Here is a 15,464-nt window from a genome sequence, read left to right on the forward strand (position 1 = left end):
GGCATAGTGTACAGGAACATCTGTGCAGAATATGGACTGGAAGCCCGGAGATCGAAGTGGGGAACACCCCCAAAGGTGGTGGAGAATGACCGAGCCAAGATCCTGTGGGACTTCCAGATCCAGACAGACAAAATGGTAATGGCGAACCAACCAGACATTGTGGTGGTGGATAAAGAACAGAGGAAAGCCATTGTGGTGGATGTAGCAATACCAAGTGACCACAACATCAGGAAAAAGGAGCACGAGAAACTGGAGAAATACCAGGGCCTCAGAGAGGAACTGGAAAAGACCTGGAAGGTGAAGACCACAGTGGTGCCTGTGGTCATCGGGACCCTCGGGGCAGTCACCCCCAAACTGGAGCAGTGGCTAAAACAGATCCCAGGAACAACATCAGACATCTCAGTCCAGAAATGTGCAGTTCTAGGCACAGCCAAGATACTGGAGGAGAACCTCAAGCTCCCAGGCCTCTGATAGAGGACCCGAGCTCAGAGGATGAAAGAGAGAGAGAGAGAGAGAGAGAGAGAGAGAGAGAGAGAGAGACCACCTGCGGAGGGTGAGAAGGGAATTTTTTTTCATTTCATATTCTACTCAATCTGACACAGACACCGTGGTACATTATTTGAGGCAGGTCCTGCTGGTATCTAAAATAAATTTAACTTCTGTTCAACTCTGTGAAAATGATTGAGACAAAGAATGTTGCTCTGCTCTGTATGTCCGGTTTGGTTTTTGACGTCCATTTCATGATTAAGACCCTGTACAATAATTCCAGCTGTTCAGTTTATTATGCTTTATTGTTTTCTAATAATAATCACTTGTTGTGTTAGGCTTTCATGTCATTCTGTAACCCCTTTGTTTCTTTCTTATATATATTCGTTGACTGCTAGTCACTCAAGATACTGTACAAGAAGTTTGTGTGCTTGTAAGATTTGACCGTTTTTAACAATAAAGTTTAGAAAGAAAAAAATAGGTCCTGCTGGTGGAGTCGGGCGTCCCCGTATTAATGACTATGGGCGTCACAAGGTTACGTGTTTTAATTTTGCAAGTCGACTTATCAGAAAAAGTAAAATAGTAAATAAGAAACTGGATTAGATTATGGCATTTATGGCATTTGAAGACCCCAGTTACACAAAGGAAAAAAGAGCCTTGTAAAAAAAAAAAGAAAAAAGACCCTGGCATTCCTTAGGACACCTATGACTTTTGCTCTGAGAGGACCCTCGTATATAAACTGCTGACAGCCATGTTTTAGCCTCTGTCCTTTGGTGTGAGATAAGGATACATACATACGGAGAAGTTGTTCAAGATTATAGCCAAAACAGAGTTCCAATTCTGTGTGATGCATTGCTTGTGTGAAACACAGCAAGGACCCTCGGTCGGGTTTCTATTTATTTTCACTGCGAGCTGAAAGAAAATTGCACCATGTGCACCGGCTTCGCTGTCCGAGCACGTGGGGTGGCAAGGACATAAGAAATGGAGGCTGACCAAATGGGGGTTACTTGATAATCGGTTCATACAACCCGGCTGATTCTGAAGAACAAAGGAACAATCATGAGGTATTCCTAATAGTAGAGAACTTTATCCTTTAGAAAACTGTTATTTCTTCACGTGTCTATACGGAAAGCCTTGCTCACGTCATTTCATGTCTATATTAGTTAATAATTTAGTGCTTAAACTGGATCGTTCACAAAGCCATCATACTTAGATCAAGCTAACTTCACTAAACGGCAACATATATTTTAAACAATCTCCCCTTTGTGTTGCAGCTGATGATCCAGTTGTTAAAAATTGCTTTACTTCAGATTGTAAAGCTACATTTTTGCTATTTTGTTTCCAGAAAGTTTTCTGTGTTTTATATAACTGTTTTCAGTTATAAATCTGACTTTGTAAATAAAATGTGGGATTTGACGAGACTTTTTTTTACCTAACTAAAATATCTAATCTGTCCCATATTTTCTTTTACAGCATCAAGATGGATGCCGAGTGGCTGCTGGTTAAGTCAGTAGTTATAAGGTGATGGTGAGTTGCACTGAAATTCAACATCAGTAGGGCTGGGCAATAGTCATTCTGTTCATACTTATACCCTACATTACATAATAGAATACGTTTTTGTGTTGGGGGTTTTATTGCCCGTAGTTTGCAAGCATTTTGTTGGTTTTTATCCTTCCTATTCCGTTTTTGTCTCTCTGGAAAATCCATGTACATTTAAATTCTTGGTTTTGTTTTTCTAGTGAAATCTACTTATAGCTACAGAAAAATATGGCTTTTACATATTTGTTACAACTGTCACTTTGTCATGATAGCATGGTATAAAACAGATGAATTATTTATATTAAAACAAATTTATGCTATTTTTTAGTGCTTACCCTAGTATTAACAAAATTGAGGTGTGTTGTCATAATGCTACTCTGAACTTTTATATCTTGAACCTCCCCTCTTTGTTATGCATTTCAGTTGCAGTGTTGAATGAGAATTACATCTACTGATGCCATGTCATGCAAATTGCTCCTGTATGTTAGCCCACAGTTTCCAAGACTACTTCCATGGTTACTGGAGAAAGGTCTTGTACAAATGTAACTGTACATTTGGATTTGAATATATTGCCCAGCCCTATCACTGAATTATGTAATATATTAAAATGCTGTAGTGATGATTCATTAGACTAGAGTCTCTGATAATATGGTGATGCTATTTGAGATTGCACTGAACATGCATCCTATATACTTGTAATTCAAACTGATTTAGTAAAAGTTTATACTAATTTATTATTATTATTTCAGGCACCTGTTCGGTGATGTAGCCATAGACGGAATGTCTTGCTTCAGGTAAGCCTGGAATCTATGAGCCTTTATTCTATTGGGTTAAGTGGAATGATGATTTTTAGACTAGAGTCTCTGAAATAAAAAAAAACATGAAGTTGTTTTCACAGTACACTGACCACATAACCTCAGCTTAATTGGATGCTTTATTCATTAACTGCTTGTGAAGATCACTGCTGGCAATCTTTCAGCATGTGTTTACAAACAGCTTGCAGTAAATGGGCTAAAATACCCATTAAATCACTATAGTCCTTTTTAATTAGAATATGTTTTCCTATTTTAGTTTCTCCTTGTAGATCATCTGCTCTTGTCCATGTGGAAGTTTAGGTAAGTATGTTAACATTAAAATCTGTTTTAATAATAGAATAAAATTACAACTTGTGTTCTCCTGTGCAGTCATGGTCACTTTTAGCTTTAAATTCTGATTAACTTTTATATTTACGACAATCAACATTTAATCAGTATTGACTGTAATAAACTTGACACCAAGGCCAGATTGCTCCCCCCATGTGGAAGTAGAGCAGACCTCCGACAAACATGGTTATATGGTGAAGCTCACCCATTTTGAAAAATATTGTGATCAACAAACTGTATGTACTGGGTGGCATACAGAGGAGGTCATGCAGACCTTTGAATCAGGTGTTCTGGAACAGGGACGTGGCTAAAATATACAGGGCAGTGGCCTTTGACAACACTGCATCAATTCTGAGTAATGAATTGAATTAAATATTTCAATATTTTAGTTTTTGTTTTACACTACAAAATTATACAGTGCTTTAAAAAAGGGTTGAAGTAAATAACCTTTGTATTGAATGCAAAGCATCTATGAAACGGCAACTGCTCCACGGGTCTGATTGGTCAATGATGATGCAGTTATTCGGTTCTACTGATGTTAACTGAAGTCTACTCGCAGCGCACTGAGACAATCAAGATCACTGGAGCTCAGAGGAAACTGCTAGTTAAACATGTCTCTAGTCTACTGACCAGCTGCAGAATGGGATTAGACATTAGCACACATTGGTCAGTTTCAGTTCTTGTTGTACAGAAGGATGTACTCAACCAAACAAGATTTCTTATTTTAAGGTGGTGTTATAAGAAGATTGTTTTGCAAAGTTTCCAAACATCTCCAACTAATATATTAACCTTAATGTTTCTTGTCTTCTCACAGGTAGTGAACTCTGAATCAAGGCTAAAGCTTCACTGATTGTCATTCTGGTTATATACAAACTAGAGGGCTGTTTCACAAAACCAGGATAGCAGATTAAGCTGGGATTTTCTGGATATCCTGTCTTAATTAAGCCTCAATTCAATGTTACAAAAGAAATAACACATAAGTTACCATGGTGACTTATTTTGTGAAGCCAGCCTGCTCCAGACCAGGCTAGCAGCCATGCTTAGTTAAGCCTGGAACCTTATCTGTTCAGTCAGCAGTCACAGCAATCAGAAACCGAGTTTTGTCCGTGATTCTGTTTTCTTATCTGTAAGTATTGTTTGTTTTTTTTGTTTGTTTGTTTGTTTGTTTGTTTTTTAATCACCCTGCATTAAAACACCTCCAATTAATTTTGGTAGTCAGTCAGGTACTATTACTATTTTTACAGTATACCATTAGAAAACACAATTATCAATTTTAAAATGACCCATACGGACTCTGCATGGGTCAAACCGTGTTTCTGAAGAAACGGTTTCTAAAGACCGCTGTTCTATACTAAACAAAAATATAAACGTCCCATGTCAAATATTGCCATGTGGAGTTAACAACTGTAAATGAGCATTTGTTGATATTTTATTGTACAAAAGTAATATTTCTCCTGATTTGTGTGTAATTTGTAATCCAACTTTCTGTCAGTGAGCATTACCCAATGCATGGGTGGGGCATGTCCAGTGAGTGATCAGACAAAATGAGCAACAGCTGGACAATCCTTGGACTGGGGACAATAAAAGGCCACCCCAAAATGTAAAATTTTGTCACAAGTCATAATGCCTGAGATGTCTCAAGTTATGCGGGAGCATGCCATTGGCATGTTGGATGTAGGGAGGGATGTCCACCAGAGCAGTAGCTGCACAGCTCAATGTCCATTATCGAGCTATAGGACTTTAAAGTGTTCATTTCCAACAAACTGGCAGTACTGCAAATCGACCTCATGCGATTTGCATGAGGTCGGCCATGTGTGACCACTCAAAGCAAAAGCATCAGAACTTAAAGGGGCAGTTAACTACAGGTAAAATTAAAGATGAAAATTCACAGATATTGCACATTGTTATATTTCATTTTGGTCTGTATAAATATCTAGAATGTGGAACAAAACAGCAACATGAAGGAATTCGCTGTCAGTTGAACATGTTTATAATATTGACTTCCACTATTAGGTTATAGTTTTTTATATGTGAAAATCTCATGTATGATTATGTTTAGTTAAGAATAGTTTGGAAATGTATATTTTTAAGCTAATTACGTATTCAATTTATCTATCGTTTGCTCTTGTAGCGGAATTTTTTCTTTCTTTTGTATGATGTGCTTCAATTCCTCATAAACCTCAATAAAAAGATGCAGTTTATTTGGTGTGAGGTATGGCATACGGAGTTTATTTAGTGTAACATTAGTGAATCTGTGGTTGATTTCATTGGTCTCTTGAAGAAATCCATTGACGCACAATCCGTGAAGCAACACAACTGTTTTTCAGTGTATGTTGATTGCATGTCAAATAAACAATTTAAATGTCCACACCACATTGGCTTGTCTGTGAAATAAAGCCTGACATAATTTAAGGTCTATATTTTTCTTATCTGTGTGTGATTGGAATGTAGTTGATGTATTTGCCTAAATGTTCACAAACTTATAAAGTTGAACAAAGGCAATATAGTAAACTACAAATGCAGTTAACTACCTGGGGCAGCAGCATCACAATAAGGCACCTAAAAAGGCTCAAGAGACTGATAAAGAAGGCTGGTTCTGCTCTGGGGATGACTGGAGCCTCTGAAGATGATGATACAAAGAAGGATTCTTCATAAAATCAAGAAGATTATGGAAAACTCTGACCCTTCTCTTCATGAGGCTGTCTTAGTCAAACTATCTGTGAAAAACCTTTCCTGCCCACAGCCATCAATATTTGCAATAACTGAAAATTTTCAAATTGAGATAAGCATTTCATTTCCTTTTAGGATTAATACAGTATTTTTGAATTTGAACTATTCATATTTTTATAAAGAAGACGGTCTGTCCTGCGTTTTTAAGCTCCTGCAGGTTCAACCAAGATATTTCAGTCTAAGACGTTAAGTTAATAGCGACTTAAACGCAACCTTTGACTAAACTGTAATCTTTGCATTTGGGGTTAAGAGTTTATATGTTCTGGATTTCATGCCACACGGTCTTCCGGTGACTTTTATTTTGAAGGTTAATCTGTTGTGTCGTCTTTCTTCTGTAAGGCAGTAGACCTCTCTAGTTGGAAATGCGTGGCATCAGTCTTCTTCAGGTTGACTATTTAGTTTCTCTTCGACTTCAGGCACTTTAAAACTACACGGCCCATATGTTAAGAATGTAACTGAGCTATCTGAGGGAAAGCGTACAAGGGCAGCAGCAGATGTGATAAGCTAACCTGGCCGAAAAGGTAAAGATTTGGCGCTTTATTAACATATTAGCTACACTTAAAGAACATAAAACCCTGAGGGGTAAAGGTTTAAGAGGAAATTTGATATAACTTTGACATTTCTGGCTAAAACTTTATTGCTAGTTGGCAATTATTAAGTCTTTTACGCCGCTAGCTTGGTAGCTCTGATATTGACGTGGTACTAGACAACAAAACTATTAAAACTACAAATATTTCCTGTTTTGTTTTTGTTTTTGTTTTTTCCAGGTTTGAGATTCGGAGTAATACCTTTCGGAATACAGGGAGTCCAGGAAGTTCGTCTCGAAACCCCAAAATTGAACAGTAGCTGGGAATAAGCTTAGCTGGGTGTCGTACTGACTTACTGAAAACAACCTGGAGAGCTCACAGTGTTAAACATGGCAAAATGCTATGTTTATAACTCATGACTGATGGCTTTGTATAGGAGAGACACTGCTTGTCAAAGGCAGATTTAGCTATGTACAGAGGCCAAGTCGCCTCTTGAATTGCTGAACGGGTTCAACACGCCTTACGGGTGTGTTTGGCCCGGAAACGTTATTATTGCCCTGGCTTGAATCTTCTTGGTATATTGGCATTAGAGAAATTGCAGAGGGTGATTATCTCTCCAATTCGTCTTGGTTAAACTTTTAATAAGTAATGTCTTCTATAGTGGGAAGAGTGTGGGGGTGGGTGCGCTTCTGGGGTAGTTGTACCTCACAAAATACCCCAATGTTGCGTCAAAAGCAGCTTGCTAAAGGTAACTGGGGATCTTGGATGTGGGGAGGGTGGAGAAAAGGAAGTGACCAGAGTGCTCTAGGAGAGGAGTACTGGGAGGCACAGGAGAAATTGCAACCCATGGAAATAGAAGATCTTGGCTCAGGAAAACCAGAGACAGAGCTACAGGTGTCCAGGTGGTGGAGCAAATATCTCCCCACATCATATCTGTGGTCAAGAAAAACTGCTAAAAGCAGCCTGAGAGAAAGGAAAGGTGATGTTGACGGGGACTTTTCTGATTATGGAACCCCTCCCCCATCTCCCACTCCTTCTCAGCTGACCTCTCCATTCAGATGTTTCACAGATAGCTGGAATTTGGAGATTATACCAGAGCACTATGAAATTTGCTTCAACTTCCTTCGGCATTTGTTTGACCTATTCGTAGTGGCCTTCCTGTGGACTGTGTCCCCTCCTGCCAAACTGATCCTGGAGGTGTTTGGTGTCCAGGGAGCTCTGAGGCTGTGGTTTCATGGCATGGCCATGTTTTTTGTCTCAACAGCTGGAATGGCAGGATTGCTGTGGTTGATTCAGGAGTATCTCCCTCAGTTTGCTTTGATCTATGGCATCATACAAGCATTGGTGATCTCTGTTAGTGTACGACAAAGTGTAATTCTTGGAGTGGAAGAAGATAAAGAAAATATCCAGGAGTTGAAAGAGACTGGTGAAAAGAAAGACACTGCAGACAATGGAGATAAGCTTTTTTCTAAGGAACTGCTGAAGACGAGCTTAGCCTAAGGTGAGCTTCTTCTGAAATGTTCAAATTCTGCCTAATAATAAATGTTACCTATCAGTCTATTTTTAATACACAGAGTAAAACTGAAGCAGTACAACGCTATAATTTCTTTCTCGTGTACTGTTTGCAGTGAGACTTACCAGTCAACTTTCAGTCATGACTCATGTGACAAGCAACGTGTGTAGCAGCTGATGTCTGCCTTCATGTCATCAGACATGAAGACATTACAGGTGAAGGCCATAAAATTAAAATATCATGAAAAAGTTGATTTATGTCAGCAGTTCCGGTCAAAAAGTGAAACTTGGATGTTAGTTACACACAGACTGATATATTTCAATTGTTTATTTCTTTTAATGTTGACGTTTATAACTCACAACTAATGAAAAGCCCAAATTCAGTATCTCAGAAAATTAGAATATTAAGAAAAATAGAAAAAAAGGAATTTTAGAAATATTGGCCAACTGAAAAGTATTAGCATGTACAGGACTCAGTACTTAGTTGGGGCTCCTTGTCCCTAAATTACTGCAGCAATTCAAGGATTCAAGAAGTTTTTATCACCTTTGCTTGTTTAGGGTATGAAATTCGGACTACACAAATAAAGAATAAAGTAATTTATGTGATGTATGGATATGTCTATTAAAAGAAAGTGTGTGTGTGTGTTGCAAATAATTTATAAGATGAAGCTGAATTAGGTGCAGCTTGAGTTCAGCAATCTGACGGCTGAAGGGAAGAACCTGTTCCTGAGCCTGGTGGTCTTGCTCTGGATGCTCCTCAGCCTCTGTGTGTGTGTGTGTGTGTGTGTGTGTGTGCTATTATAATAATAATAATAATATTGCACACAGACAATAAGCTGTCTGTGTGCAAGATGAGTGGAGTCCTTCATGAGGGCCCTCCTCCTGCATCGTGCTGTATAGAGGTCTGAAGTGGAGGGAAGGTGCTCCCCAGTCCTCTGTGCAGCCTTGACCACCCGCTGTAGAGCCGTCCTCTCAGCAGCAGTGCAGCTGCTGTGCCACACGGTGATGCAGGTGCAGAGAACGCTCTCCACCACACAACGATAGAAGCTCCTCAGGACTGAGTTCCCACAGCTTCCTGAGGAAGTAGAGATGCTGGTGAGCCTTCCTGACCAGACTGGAGGTGTTGGTACTCCAGGTGAGGTCACTGGATACAGGCACACCCAGGTACCTGTAGCTGGAGATCACCTCCACAACTGCTTCTCCGGGGCTGAAGAGGATCCTTGTCCCTTCTAAAATTCACCACCATCTCCTTGATCTTCTTCACGTTGATGCAGAGGTTATTGTCTCTGCACCACTGCATCAGGTGTTCCACCTCCTTTCTGTATTTGGACTCATCACTGTTCGTTATGCATCATCTGCAAACTTCACTATATGGGGTGTCTTGCTGAGCAGTCATGCGTCAGCAGAGTGAAGAGAAGGAGGCTCAGCACGCAGCCCTGCGGTGAGCCAGTGCTGAGGGTGATGGAGGAGGAGACGTTGTTGTGGATCCTGACAGACTGAGGTCTGTTGGTCAGGAAGTCCAGAATCCAGTTCCCCAGTGTGGAACTCAGTCGGAAAGAAGAGAGCTTCTGCACCAGAGTATGTGGGAATGCTGTGAGACATGGAGCTGATCAGTCTGTGACACTGCTGAGGTATTATGAGAGTCCAGGTTACTTTGATGGTGACCTTCAGCTCTTCTGAATTGTTGGATCTGGAGAATCACAGCTTCCTCTCCACAATACCTCAGAGATTTTCCATGTGGTTTGGTCAGGTGAGTTTGCTGGCCAATTAAGAACAGGGATGCCATGGTTGTTAAACAANGAGACTGGAGTTAAAGGCGCCATTTCAACTAAATGTTTGCAATGAGCTTCCTGACCAGACGCTCCAAAGTGTCCGGTCCATAACGCTATCGGATCCCAGTCAGAGAGACGCATTTAGTACAGAGTCCTGAGATGATATTCAGAAAGGATTTTTTTATTGATTGATTTTAGTTGCCTCTGTGATTAACTTTTTGTGTAAAGTCTATAATGTCTGTCCATGTGCCCCAGTCAAGGGTGTTAATTATAGCTGCATTTTCCGCTTGTGCTTTATGCCATTCTGCACCTGGGAAGTGATAGCAGCACGGCTGAGAGACTCAGAGTTGAAAACCTCTTCTGCTGTCGGTTGTTGTCTAGTCATCCCCTTCAGTCTTTCCTGCCTTTTTAACTCTGCTCTGGTATTGTCCAGTTCTCTCTGGACATAGGTATTTGGTTCTCTTCAAACCACCTGGCTCTCTCCATTTCCAGAAGAGAGCCAAGTCTCTGGAGCTCTCTCTGGTAGTCAATGGGAAGTTGATATCCTGCTCTCCCATCCCACGGCTGGGGTCTCATCCCACCATTGTAGTAGTGGGTGACTGGGGGGAGGAGGGTTATACAGTGTTAGGGTGGTTCTGATTTATTCTTTTGTTCATGGTTGTTTTTTGTTGAGGCATTGCGTCTTAGGACAGTTGTCCCGTCTTTTTTTGCTCTTACTTCTTTAGTTGTGGGTAGTTGGTATGATGCTTATCCATGGCAAAGAGGTGTTGTTTTTACTGCTGGGAGAAGCTAATCATCATCTCAAAAGCTCAAATAGTGAACTAACTACTGCCACCTGTACTACAACCACAAATCTCATTAGACTTTAAAAGAAGGCTTTGTAACTGTGGAGAAGATTTCTTCCATAGTTTGTAATGGAGTCTGAAAAGGAGCATGATGAAGTTTAACTTATATAATCACACACCTTTTCCATTCAGTAATTCATAACATAAATAGTCTTCCTATTTCCCAAATCCCTTCTAAATAAATATGAAAATAATACATACACACAGACATATATAAACGCACATACAAATCCACCTGCATAAAGCAACCGTTTTACATACATAAACCTTTTGTGCGCCACAGAGAGACAGTAGAGCTGGCAGAAGACAGAAAACCCAGCCCAACAGAATCAGAAATCAAGAAAGGACGAATGACACCAAAGTAGGTGGAATATTAGGACACATACAATATCAAAAGAAATGTTTTTTTGCTGTAAAGTCTTAACCTGAACTAATTTTAGTATCAAATTTGAGGCATGAGTATTCGTCTCTATTACAGTTGGATTTAACTATCTCTCTGTATAGAAGGAAAAGAGAGAAAGACAAACCCGACGAAGAGCCCCAAGATGTTCTTACAGAGAAGTCACCAATTATTTTTGGGGACGTCTCCCTGCTTATGCTAATTAAAGAGGCCAAAGACTCCGTCCTTTCACTGACAGATGAACGAGAGCAGTATGCGGCCTTGGCCAGGTATACATTTAATTATGTTGGTAAAATGTTGTTAAATAATGATATATCAAATATGCCATTGAGAATAGAAATTAGTTTTTTGTTTTTTTTTAAATGCCAAAATCTTGGAAACAAACACAATTTGAAAAGGCATATTATTATATCAGAGATAGCTTCTTGTAGATCAAAATCACTTTAAGTTTGGAATGTCTCAACTGTTATGAGTTTTTTTTGCGGTTGCTGTCAGGTTGGTGAGTGATGCCATGGGTGGAGCAGTGCCTCTGGAAAAGCTGCACGAATTAGACTGGGTGCTGCACCAAAGTGACCTCAGGTTTCAGCTGAAGTCGAATGTTATTCCCATTGGTATGATAAACAAGGGAACCTACTGCCACAGAGCGCTTCTCTTCAAGGTACGACTTTCCACAGAGCATTAGCAGGTTCTTAACTCTTTTGCTTGTCTTCCTCGTCCTCCGCTTTCCTGTCACCAAATGTTGTCAGTGTTACTTTAAATCCAATTTTTTCCTTTTTGCATGGTTTATTCTTATCTAAATTAAGTTTGTGTGTACAACACCTCTGTTGGACTTTTGTTACAGGCACAAAACTGTTTATATTTTATTGAGATTTCATATAATAGACAAAGACTGTTGTTCTAAATTGGCATTGACCAGGGAGAGCATCAATAAGAAAACAAAAGTGACTTTTGAGAAGCTGCAGAGTCCATTACCTGTGCATTTCACAAATATGGCCTCTAAGAAATACAGAAGTCATTGTTGAAGGACCATTACAAGAAGTCCAAATTGCAGTTTTTCACAAGCAACACAGAGACACAGCAAACCTCATTCAACCTGAATGAACTGGTCTGATGAGTCCAAAATATTTTGGCCTGCCAAACACTTTGTTTAGTGGAAAACTAACATATTGAAACATAGTGGTGGCAGAATAATGCTGAGGGGACTCTCAGTATGAAATAGTAAGCTAGTAGAATATGAAGGAAGGATTAGTATAGCTAAATTCAGGGCAACTCTGGAAAAATAACTGTGACTGTGAAAGATTTGGGACGGGGTGGAGGCTCACCTTGCAGCATTACAACATCCATAAACATACAGCTAAAGAGCTACAGTGAAATGGTTTGGATAAAAGTGTGTTAATGTGTTGTAGTAGCCTCATCAAAGATCTAAATCTGATAGGAAATCTGTGACAAAGCATGAAAGTTGAAGTTCACACATGCCTAAAATAAAATCCCAATAAAATAAAATTTGTAGTTCAGATGACACAATGTGTAAATGGGTTGTGAACACTTGGTAGTGATCTGTATTTACGTCCCATTCTGTCTCATCTTAATCTTTTCAGTGTCTTGCCGATACCATCGAAAAGAGCTGCACTCTTGTTCGCGGTGATTACAATCGGGCCTGGAATGAAGTTCTTCTCTTCGAGGAGGTCCATGAAAACCTAAGGTCTCCGGAGCCAATCTGCTACATAGTGGACCTTATGCATCAGCCTGGAACCTTAATGCCAATTGATTCCCCAGCTGCTCAGCAGTATCAGACTATATAGTTTCATTCTGTTTCACATACTTGTACAAACATTCAATATACTATAGCAAAGAACTATACAATAAACTATAAGTTACGTCTTTTGTGTTTATTTTTTTTGTTTGGTTTTGCATGCAATAGCCAAACTGATGTTTGTTTTAATCAGACCAAACATATATATATATATATATATATATATATATATATATATATATATATATATATATATTTTAATCCTGACTTACAGATTCAGGATGTAGAAATAAATCCAGTTCACCTCCTGACTGTTCGTCGTTCATTGAAAATGCATCCTGAATTGCGGTCTTACCTCAACTTGTATTACTAAACGAACTTCCTTCCCATTGAAGCGTTTTCTTATCAGAAAGCAGCAGCTCACTGACGACAGGTTTTTTTTTTTTTTTTTTTTGCACAATCCCCTGCAATAAAAGCGGGTGAAGTGAGTCCAGATTGGCCCATTCAGGTGAAGGTTTGATTTTTGACCTGGAAGACCAGCGTGAACTCGCTGCAGCATGAAATATCCCGCCGTAACGGGAGCGCTCGGCTCCACTGATAATCCGCGCTGCACTTGACTCCCGACCGACACACACTTGACACACCGCCGGGGGGGAAACATGTCGCGTTTTGTCGCTCGCCTCCTCGCTGCGGTTTCTCAACAACACGCGGCGGTCAGATCAGCGGTGATACCGCGGAGGATCCCTCCGTTCGTCCGCTGTTTCTCCACATCTCCAGGTAATATAGAGCAAAGTTAATTTGTCCCGCATTAGTTTGCTCTGTGTCCCGACCTTTGACTGCTCTCCCTCTGCATGTCTTCTCTCCCGGATACAGGATATTGGGGCTTTCCATGTTTATTGCAGGCTTTAAATGTTTTTATTGAGGGGCAATGTAATAAAAGAGAATGTGTGATCCAACTTGTCATGAAGTTAATTTGTGCAAATGCTTTATAAAGCGATTTAAAATTCCACCCTGGCATCATAAGTGTTAATTTGGTTGAAAATCATACAGTAAACCTTTTCTTTGTGATGCGTTTCCAAATAAGGTCATGAATACTTCGTGCAAAATGCACCAGAACGTCACAACTCATACTTGGTCCTTATATTTAGATATATAAAGACTGCTTTTCTCTGCAGGCCTCAAGTCTCTCACACGTTACAACAAGACTACAGACTGGCAAAAGAAGCTGACACCAGAGCAGTATTTCGTCACAAGAGAGAAAGGAACTGAAGAGGTGAGTCAAAGGAAAAAGGAGTGAATTTATCCAAAATGTATAGATAGAAAAGAACCAAGCAAATCTGTGCAACTGGAACATGACCTATGAATCGGGCACCGACTTCATGCCATCTCATCAAAAACAAGACATGGACTTTGCTCACTACTATAACGATGACCTGTTTTAGTTTCGGTCAGACTACTTCCTCTATGTTACGACTGCACACTAGTGTTGAAGATGTGTTAATGTGTATTGTTTTGGTTTTGAAAATTTTCACATTCTTTACATTAAGACAACTCTGCTGCAGAGAAAGAAACCCAATCAGTCAGATAATCAGCTTAGGAGAAGTAGCAGGTGAAGCGCTGCGCTACGTCGACTTACAGAGCTCAGAGACACTAAGGAAAATCACCAGTTTACAAAAGTTATAGGTATTAATTGACAGTGATAATGAATAGTGCCAGTATAAAAGCTTACACTGCGCTTAGTATGGTCAATCAAAGACTTTCCTGTGCCCTGGATCACAACGTGCATTTCATACTATGAGTTTTTGGCGTTTCCTTAACTGAACTTCTCTTTTGGAAGATTTTAAGGAACAACTGATACTTTTGCTTCAATAACTAACCTTTTTGAGTTCTTGTGCTTATTAGCTTACCATTACAGTTGATTAGTTTGAATTTATCCTGTAAATAAACCTCCTCAAGACTCTCATTTTTTGGACTATAAAATGATAAAATGATTTGTGTGTGTTTAGCCCTTTAGTGGAATCTACTTGAACCATTTTGAAATGGGAATGTACCACTGTGTTTGCTGTGATGTTCCCCTCTTCAGGTAAGCATTAAAAAGTAATCTGCATCTGCCAAAAGGTTCCCGTTAAATGCGCATTTGTTGTGCTTTTCTTCTTGTTTTTGTAGTTCAGAAGCTAAATATGATTCAGGGACAGGCTGGCCAGCATTCAAAGAGGCTCATGGGACATGGGAGCGAGACGAGAGCCAGGCCTCCATTGTTCGTCGCCCTGACAACAGCCTGGGTAGTGCTGGGACAGAGATCCTCTGTAAAAATGTGAGTTATTTTCTAATATATCTGAAAGCTTAGCTTGCTTTGTGCCGTTTAGTTGTACCATATCTTTAGATATATATTGACTAATGCATATTTGCCGTACAGTGCGATGCCCACCTTGGCCATGTGTTTGAAGACGGACCAGACCCGACGGGGCAACGGTTCTGTATAAACAGCGCAGCCCTCAAATTCAAACCCAGAGAAAATGGTGTTGCTGACACAGAAGAGCAGAAGTGATGGACTTGCTTCAGTTTTGATTGTAGCATTTACACAGAACAAGTGGGCTTCACCAGAAGTGAATCGGTTGATAAAATAAAAAAATAAAGTGCTACACTCTTTAAAAAAAAAACAAACAAAAAAAAAACATGCAGTATGTACCCTTTAAGTCATTGCAAGTGTGTTTTTACGTCATTCGGTAAATTATGACACTTTTAATACAAAGTTGAC

At 39.8% G+C, this 15,464-nt stretch overlaps 2 protein-coding genes and 2 long non-coding RNA genes across 5 annotated transcripts in view; all 4 read left to right on the forward strand.

Annotated features, from left to right (window-relative positions):
- armc3 (armadillo repeat containing 3) overlaps positions 1 to 12,836 on the forward strand; it is a 26,383-nt gene extending 13,547 nt beyond the window's left edge. The window contains exons 14-17 of the mRNA XM_015034724.1: positions 10,837 to 10,914; positions 11,058 to 11,222; positions 11,449 to 11,611; positions 12,552 to 12,836. Coding sequence (XP_014890210.1) covers positions 10,837 to 10,914; positions 11,058 to 11,222; positions 11,449 to 11,611; positions 12,552 to 12,755 — 610 coding nt within the window. The 3' untranslated portion in view covers positions 12,756 to 12,836. The remainder of the gene's footprint in view (positions 1 to 10,836; positions 10,915 to 11,057; positions 11,223 to 11,448; positions 11,612 to 12,551) is intronic.
- LOC106948858 (uncharacterized) lies at positions 1,230 to 5,538 on the forward strand. The gene is made up of 5 exons (XR_001425264.1): positions 1,230 to 1,550; positions 1,960 to 2,013; positions 2,775 to 2,819; positions 3,097 to 3,140; positions 3,982 to 5,538. It is a non-coding gene; the product is annotated as an uncharacterized LOC106948858 (long non-coding RNA).
- LOC106948859 (uncharacterized) lies at positions 6,178 to 8,883 on the forward strand. Of its 2 annotated transcripts, XR_001425266.1 has the most exons (3): positions 6,179 to 6,418; positions 6,665 to 7,925; positions 8,053 to 8,883. It is a non-coding gene; the product is annotated as an uncharacterized LOC106948859 (long non-coding RNA). The 2 variants fall into 2 exon arrangements; XR_001425265.1 differs by lacking the exon at positions 8,053 to 8,883 and having other exon boundaries at positions 6,178 to 6,418; positions 6,665 to 7,866.
- A 338-nt stretch (positions 12,837 to 13,174) lies between the features above and the next one.
- msrb2 (methionine sulfoxide reductase B2) lies at positions 13,175 to 15,329 on the forward strand. The gene is made up of 5 exons (XM_015034734.1): positions 13,175 to 13,483; positions 13,882 to 13,979; positions 14,713 to 14,789; positions 14,873 to 15,020; positions 15,123 to 15,329. Exons 1-5 carry the CDS (start codon positions 13,366 to 13,368, stop codon positions 15,252 to 15,254), a joined length of 573 nt encoding a protein of 190 aa, XP_014890220.1. The 5' UTR covers positions 13,175 to 13,365; the 3' UTR covers positions 15,255 to 15,329.
- Positions 15,330 to 15,464: the final 135 nt, after the last annotated feature.

This window comes from Poecilia latipinna, unplaced genomic scaffold, assembly GCF_001443285.1.
Source record: "Poecilia latipinna isolate Pla-1442-1.1 unplaced genomic scaffold, P_latipinna-1.0 Scaffold309, whole genome shotgun sequence".
In the NCBI taxonomy this organism is placed as follows: Eukaryota; Metazoa; Chordata; class Actinopteri; order Cyprinodontiformes; family Poeciliidae; genus Poecilia; species Poecilia latipinna.

Excerpts from the sequence above, each read along its gene's own strand:
- msrb2 (XM_015034734.1), top strand. The coding sequence starts at position 13,366 with ATGTCGCGTTTTGTCGCTCGCCTCCTCGCTGCGGTTTCTCAACAACAC. Across the intron at positions 13,980-14,712 it reads GAGAGAAAGGAACTGAAGAG|CCCTTTAGTGGAATCTACTT; the intron begins GTGAGTCAAAGG and ends GTGTGTGTTTAG. Across the intron at positions 15,021-15,122 it reads CAGAGATCCTCTGTAAAAAT|TGCGATGCCCACCTTGGCCA; the intron begins GTGAGTTATTTT and ends TTTGCCGTACAG.